Source organism: Eptatretus burgeri, chromosome 4, assembly GCF_056783735.1.
Source record: "Eptatretus burgeri isolate ZD-2024b chromosome 4, Ebu_testis_v1, whole genome shotgun sequence".
Lineage (NCBI taxonomy): Eukaryota > Metazoa > Chordata > Myxini > Myxiniformes > Myxinidae > Eptatretus > Eptatretus burgeri.
In genome coordinates, this window is record NC_140964.1 from 128,078,052 (window position 1) to 128,086,105 (window position 8,054).

Sequence of the window (8,054 nt, forward strand, 5' to 3'; positions counted from 1 at the left end):
CGGTGCAGAGGTACGAGGGGGTGTGGGAATATATTTTTCCCATATGCGGGAGGCGTTTGTGGTCAAAGTGGTGAGGTTTGGTGAGTGAGGTGCCAGTTGGGAATTGGCGTGCAGATTTGAAGGAAATAATGGCCCGCGATGCGCGGGTGGTATCGTGTGTCGTGGAGTGGTGTGGCGGATCCGAGCCACGGGAGGCATTATGGTATGCATATTATCAATTTCCCATTGAATGGCGTGTGTACTTGCATGCTTGTTTTGTACTATGGCGAGAAGGACAGGGTGAGGGTAGAAATCAGGATATGAATCAGAGATATTTACTCGACCGGGCTACGAGACCCACGCAACGAACTTCGTCCCGTTAACCCAAAAGACATGAGGGGAGGACCAACTGCACGGAGACCAATTAAATAACTACCTGAGGATCACTGTATGTTGGGTTCCATTGCCTTCGGCTTTAAAGACATGCGGTTTTGTAGAACCGCAACAATATATCAACACGTCGTTTTGTAAAATGAGATTGTACATCTAGTTCAAGCAAAGTGCAGCAAGAGTTTTACTCCATGACATTTTTTTAAACCTCAGCAGCCGACGAGTCTCGCTTCGCGTCACGACGATCTGCATCACAAAGGTGGTGGTGGTTGTTGTGGTTGTTGTTGTTGTCGTGGTGGTCTTTGTTGTCGTGGTGGTGGTTGTTGTCGTGGTGGTGGTTGTTGTCGTGGTGGTGGTTGTTGTCGTGGTGGTGGTTGTTGTCGTGGTGGTGGTTGTTGTCGTGGTGGTGGTTGTTGTGGTGGTTGTTGTTGTGGTGGTTGTTGCGGTGGTGGCTGTTGTGGTGGTTGTTGTGAAGCCGAAGCCGAAGGCAATGGAACCCAACATACAGTGATCCTCAGGTAGTTATTTAATTTGTCTCCATGGATCGGCTGCACTGTACGTACTGTACATCAAATGGTGACCAACATGGCAGGCGAACGGCAACTTAGACGGCAGGCGAAACAATTCGGGGCACAAATTATACATAAAAACGTTGAACGCGGCGATCGAAGCACCAAATCTAACCGGCAACAAGTAAATCAACTTGGATTAAACTCCATTATCATTATTTATCCCAAAATCATTCGCTAGGCCCAAGCGCTATCTCGAAGCAAAAGCGTCGTTTCACCAAACGGAGATAATTACCACAAACTTTCCATCCGGAGAAAACTTGCACAACTGGCCTGACTGCTTCAAAGCTTTGGAGAAATTCATCGTCCGAATTGTTTATAACCCGAACTTTGGTTTTACTCAGTGACGAAATCGCTCGCTTGGCGCCTTCTTTCCCGCCCAAACGCCCTCCCGTCTGTTTATATATTATTTCTCACGCACCTGAGGGAATGGAGAATTTACCAACACAATATACTTCCCAGTACTTTATTCCCTTCTATCATAGTTTCTCAGCCAACTTCTGATACAATAAAAAAAAAAGTATATAAATGTTAAGTGTGCTATCTAGATTCCACTAGATCTGACTCAACGAACTCATCGATGCAGTACCTGGGCTTTCTTACCGTTCGTTGTTCTGTAATTAGAGATTCGCCACAATTATAGGGTGACCGCCCCCCTCCCCAAAAAAGGGCCCCAGGAAAAGTCTAATAACCTTCCCAGTTTTCATTCAATCTCTCTCATTTCTCCAGGAGGTCTGAACTGAGGTAATTTGCGGACAAATTCGTTCTTGCAGACAAGGCGCCAAGCGTGTGTTCAGTTACAAAGTCCCTTGTGGATCGCTCGTCAAGTGCCAAGTGGCTTAAGCACTCGAGCAAGCACTCCATTCGAAAGCGTTGACAAGGAACGGCTGGCTTAGCAAGCGCTGGATAGCTGCTTGATGACTGTTAGCTGCCGAACGATTCACTAACGGTGATATATTGAATTTGTTGTGGGACCGAGTTTCGGCGGCGAGCACGACCGCAAGGTGGAGCAGTAGAGCCGTCTCCCACCGAACACCCGGAATTTATAGGTCGTCACCCCGGATAACTCCGGAGCCGACGGGTCACTTAAAGGACCAATGTCGCCAATACTTCGACGGCGTGAGTTAGGGTCAATTGCCTAATTTCAATATACCTAAATACCCACGCAGTCTAACTACCGGGGAACCACACCCTCGGCCGACTCTGTCCGATCCGAGTCGCAGGTAACGGCTCGGATCCAGCGTAACCGAGCGGAGTTACCAGAGCCGCGCCGGACCAAATGAACAATTTGCCGCTTGGCTATTTTCCAACACGCATTGTGCTAAGCCAATGAAAGAAACACAGAAACGAGCTGGTACATTCAACAATAGGGGTATTTATTTATAATAATAATAATTGGCAAAAACTGGGAAGGGAGACAAAGAGCAGATTACAACCGAATTTATTTCAATGTACAATAACACAAGCACTTAACGATTCTACTTAAACAAGACAGGCCCGCACACAGACACGCACACCCAAAAAGAAAAAGGACCCAATGGGTCTTCAGTCGGTAGAGCCGGCCCGGGGCACCTGTTCCGCCTCGTGCGGTCACACTGACTCGAACCACCACGGTGTGACTCGAAACCATGACCTTGGCGTTGCCAGCACCAAGACTGTAGATCGCTATCGCCACGATCTCCGTCTCTCCATAACGCACTCTTGTCGACAACCGCTCACTGGCTTTGGATACCAGGGTGGAAGTGCCTCACACACGATGACCGGCTGCTTGACAAACGCCACGATCTCTCGAACTCCGTCCTCTCCAACCAGAAATGTCTCACACACAATCACTGGCTGCTCGGCAAACGCCACGATCTCCGTCTGGCGAACGCTCCTGCCACGAACACACCATCTCTCCAACGATGGTCCAGACAACCACACTTTCTCCTCAGGAGGGAGGGGTTTCTACTCCTGGCCACTCGCCTCCTCATTGGTCGGACCCATCGCGCGATTCCCTAGCCGTCCTCCATTGGACAGGCCCACGGTAGGCGGGGCAACTCCCACCCTTCTGGGTGGAGTCCTCTCGGAGTCATTTGTAGCCCCTCCCACCTCCGGCCACGTGTGTAACGGCGATCATGTTGAGTCGGAAACGGGGCGGGTGGGACACCCGCTCCTTGCCGATTGGCCAAAGAGGGGCGCCATGCCTATGTTAGACTCCACCCACGCACGCGCTTGCTGGCGAGCGCGCGAAGAATGCCGCGAGCATTATGGCGTCAGGATGGAGCGAAGGTGTTGTTGTTGTAGTTGTAAGTAAGGGATGCAAAAAAATCCTATCTATAAAATAACCCACAGCACACGTACATTTAATTCCCATTAGACGAGGGACAGGACCCGAGCTAGAAACACATACTTACCGATATAACTGATCTATAAGGACTCTGGCTGTTGTGTGCTCATGGCTTCCAGATTCGTAACACTACCCCCTCCCCTTTTTACAGACTCGTCCCAAGTCGTCAAATTTTCGTGTGACCAGCATGTGTAAGTTTTCCCCCAGTATGATTTACCCGTGAATCCCTGAGTGCGACATTTTTATACATGTCCCAAAAATAAATAACCTAGTGCGCTGCGTAACTAAACTAACACTCATACAGACGACTTAACTAAAATTGCCGGCGCGAAGACGAACACGCAGGTGGGTTGCAAAATATTTCCAATTTTACTTTATCTATTTACACTAACCATGGCCCAGGACCTGTCATCTGTGGGGATAAAGGCACAGCAAAGTCAACAGTTTTGTGTGGGTGAGTGCACAGCAGCTGAAGGTCAGTCGTCCTCAGGGCCTGCTCAAAAGGTCCCCCTTGGTTGTTTCAGTGAACCTTCTTCTTTTTTTTCTTCCACACTCCAGCTGCTGGAGGCAACTCACCCTAACACGGCAGGCCATGCGCCGTCCTACAGGCCATTTGAAGTGGCCTTCATGCAAGAAGAGGTGGCCAGGCTGCTCAATGCAGTCTGACTCATTGAAATGGATGGAAATGGACTGGATGCAAAAACGAATGAACATGGAATGATGGGGCTGCCTGCAGGGCAGTACTTGCAAAACACACTGAAGAGATGGTCCTGGCACACATGGATGGATGGTGACATGGGGCAATGCAAACAGGGTAGCAGGCATGGTGTTATGACAAGGGCAGGCAAATCAGGCATGGCAAGGCAAGGCAATGCGGACCAGCAACTGTAGCACGAAAGCAGGCTGGCATGTGAAGCTGGCGGCCTCTGGTCTCGTTCTGTGAGGTTGTGTGGAGGGAGTGCGGTGGTGCCGGTCGCTTCGAAGACGGGCTCGGCCCTACCCAACTGTCTCACCCCAACCTATCGCCTTTGCCTGTCTCTGTCCATACCCACTCCCTTAGTTTGCAACAACAAAACAAAATTTAGCCCCTTTTTATTGTATTTTATCTATTTTTTTATATATATATTTATTTTTCTCTATAATTTCGTCTCCCTAACCCCCTTTATCGTCTTTGTCCGGCTAACCTATCCTGTCCATCTACTCCCAACCCTGAAGTTCCTTTTTTTTGGAGGGGAATAAGGGAGAGATTAGCGTCCTGTCTCGAGGCCCAACAAAGCCTCAAAATAGCCTCATAATTCAGCCATCTTACCAAGGTGGGTCCAGCGGCCTATGGAGAGCGAAGGGATGGATGGTGTGAAGGGGTACATTTCCGAACTATCCTAGCATTTAATAACTTTAAACTACCCCGGGGCTTTTCAAAACGCCTGTCACTTTAAACTATAGGTTCTAACAACCATGATTCCCGTCGCCTGTGTTCCTGTCCATTATTAATTTGGGCCCTGCCCACAAATTTTCACTTGTGCCGTTGCACAATTTCATTGCTGGGCAGCGTGGCGAACTTGGCAGGGATTTCCCTCCTGCCCGACACTAGCTATGGCACCCCCGGGCCCTGAGGCTGTCTCCGAGCCTATCTGCTCCCTATGAACGCGGGGGGTTGCCCTTCCTGGCATTGCCCCCCTCCGATGCCCATGTGGCATTTTGGCGCTACGGGTCCCGTTTCCGACGGGTCGCCCGTGCCCACTACACTATCCCCGTCCCTTGGACCCTTGACCTACTCTGGCCCGGGGTGCCCTCTGCTCGATACTCACCTTTCAACAGCCACGCTCCCAGCCGGTCCATGGACTCCTGCACTTTTCCAAATGGGTTTCGTGCCTTCATACACCACCAATAACAAAACGACCTCCTTTTGGTAAATTTAACTCACCCACTAACTAACATTACACTGACCTCGGGTTCCCTTGGGTGGGATTCACTCCTCCCCCCCCCCCACCAATCATTCATTCGCACCATGCATTCCACATTCACTCCACTCACACACTCGGGCCCACTGACCCACATTCACTCGTTGTAGTTTTTTTTTTCTCTCTTTTTTTTTTCTTCTTTTCACACCACGACAACACTGATACACCACCTACGTTCCCCGAACTAGCTCATGCTCTCCATCATCCCTTATTCTAATGCACGTTCCTTTTAACTCGACTGCAAAGCTACGTCGTCACGACATGGTCCATGTCTGTCCATGTCTCCCAAAATCCATTTCTAAATCGAACCTAACATTCCCTCTAACTCTTTCCATGGGCCCCATGAGGAACTGTTCCTGCCCCATGAGGCTGGTCTATCTACGCTAAACCCTTCCCACTAACTAGTACTCCTTTGCCCGGGTGAGGATGCTTGCCACATCCTGGCGGGGGTATTGTGTACTCGTAACAAGGCTCTACGAGCAAGCCTTCTTTGCCTGAGCATTCGTCTTCTTTGCGTAGCCAGGGTGGCGGTTTTCAATATGCATGTCCCACAACAGCCTCGCACCCGACGTCCCGCAGAGCCGGTGCGGTCACCGAAATAACTTTGTGCGGCCTACCAGGCTCGCCATTCCAGTCTCCCGTCTGGATCGGTCCGTGTGCCATTTCCCCACATTTTCTCGCGCATGCCATGACACACACCAATCGCACACTCCCACACACACACTGGGACAATCACGCTGGGGGTTTGGGTTAGTTCAAGGGGTCCCGGAGCCTCTGCCCCTCCCAAACTTGGCATGTACCTTTCCGTACCATGCAACCGCTCGACCTTGCACGGCCCGACTGGACTCACCTGGTCGCAGTCCAGTTCGAGGGAGCATACTGTCCCTCCCCCCCCTCTTCCTGAGGGAGGTTATCCTGATGCTCGCCTTGAGTCACAAAACATTCCACGAGCTCAACCCCCTTGTCCCTTCCTAACTCTACTTGTGTGTGCTCCGCTTTAATTTCATGTAATTCGTTCCCCTCTTTTGATTTCTGCATCTCCGTCATTATTTCTAAATCCTGCGTCTCTGTTATTATCTCTGTCATCCCCTCGTACTTTATTACGTTTTCCGTCTTCCCCTTAATTGTGGCGCTGCTCATCCCCTCGACATCACCCGTCTACATCGCGGTCCGGACACTTTTTGCACTCCTCCTTGACTCGGTTGTTCCGCCACGTACTGTCCTGGTCGCATCTGCCATTTTGCCTTTCACCTCCTCCAGACCCGACTGCAGGTTTAACCCCATGCTCTGCATTTCCCCTCGCTGTGTTCGCATGTCACTCTTCATTTCATCCCTCATGTTTTGCATATTTGCATCCATCCTGCTTTCCATATTCTGTAAATTGCACACGTTCGCGTCCATTTTGTTTTCCATTCGGTGCGCATTCGCATCCATTCTCCGCGTCATTACTTCCAACAACTGGCTCATGTCAAGTGGACTCAGTGGAGCCGATCCACCATGATGGTGTGTAGAACCAGCTGGGATCGGGGGGGGGGGAATTTGATGGGGGGGGTCATATGCCGCCTCTCCCGCGCCCATTACAACCTCTGGGTCCGATTGTGGGGGGGGGGGCGTCTTCTTGCATGGAGGTGTCGTCCTGGACCATGGATTCCCCTAAGCTCAAATCTGAACCCACCTGCTCCAGCCTGTCTTGGCCCACCATGGCTCGTCCTGAGAATAATTTGACTGCTCTTAATTTGGAGGGAATGGGGGGGGGGGTTGCTCCGCGCACCCCTGATCCGTGTCCCGTGTATTTCTCTGTGGAGGCGGAGGGGTCCGAATCGCGCTCCTGACACCAATTTGCTGTGGGCCGGGGGTCGGTGGCGAGGAACGACTGTTAGACAGAGCAGTAGGGCCATCTCCCACTGAACACCCGGAATTGAAGGTCGTCACCCCGGATAACTCCGAAGGTCACGGGTCACTTAGTGGACCGTGGATGCCAATATTTTGACGGTGTGGGGTAGGGTTGATTGTCTAATTCCAATTTACCTAAGTACCCACGTCGTCTTAACTAGCGGGGAAGCCACACCCTTAGCCGACTTTGTCCGAACCGAGTCGCTATCACCGACTCGGATCCGGCGTAACCGAGCGGGGATTACCAAAGCCTGCTGGACCAAATGAACAATTTACGGCACAAACGGCCTCACTATAACTCAAACCCGAACCATGCTAGCCCAATGAAAGAAAACACGGACAACGAACTGGAACATTTAACAGGGGATTTATTTTACAGTAATCTGGAAGGGAGACACAGAGCAGAGTTATCACAACGATAATATGCAGGCAATGTACAGTGAGCAAAAGCACTTAACAATTCTACTTAAAGACGGGCCACAGACAGACGCACACACATCCAAAAAGAAATGAGGCCGGTTGGCCGTTATTCGGCCCTCAGAGTCTGGCCGTATACCTGGCCATCTCGTGCGGTTTGGCCGAGACGAGCGAACCAGGAATGAGACCAGCCGCGTCAAGCGAACCAGGATGAGACCAGCCGCGTCGAGTGAACCAGGATGAGACCAGCTGCGTCGAGTGAACCAGGATGAGACAAGCCGCGTCGGGTGAACCAGGATGAGACTAGCTCGCTGCGTCGAGCGAACCAGGATGAGACCAGCCGCGTCGAGCGAACCACCAAGCACAGGACCACGGAACCACCGAAAAGAAGACCACCGAAAGAACCCCCGAACCAGACACTCCACCAATGAAGCGAGAACCCCGGAGACAGCTCACGATCTTCCTTACCCCTCCTCACGTGTGGGGTGGAGGGATCCGATCTGAGGCGATAAGCCT

At 51.2% G+C, this 8,054-nt stretch overlaps 1 protein-coding gene across 8 annotated transcripts in view; it reads right to left on the minus strand.

Annotated features, from left to right (window-relative positions):
* The window catches only part of WRAP73 (WD repeat containing, antisense to TP73), a 131,871-nt gene that overhangs the window by 61,518 nt on the left and 62,299 nt on the right, over positions 1-8,054 (minus strand). Inside the window, exon 1 of one of the 8 annotated variants that reach the window (XM_085880041.1) lies at positions 1,174-1,342. The exons of 5 other annotated variants lie outside the window; for them this stretch is intronic. In XM_085880041.1, coding sequence (XP_085736167.1) covers positions 1,174-1,242 — 69 coding nt within the window. In that variant the 5' untranslated portion in view covers positions 1,243-1,342. Of the gene's footprint in view, positions 1-1,173; positions 1,343-8,054 lie in introns of those variants that run through there. 2 more of the 8 variants (XM_085880044.1, XM_085880045.1) reach the window with 2 other exon arrangements.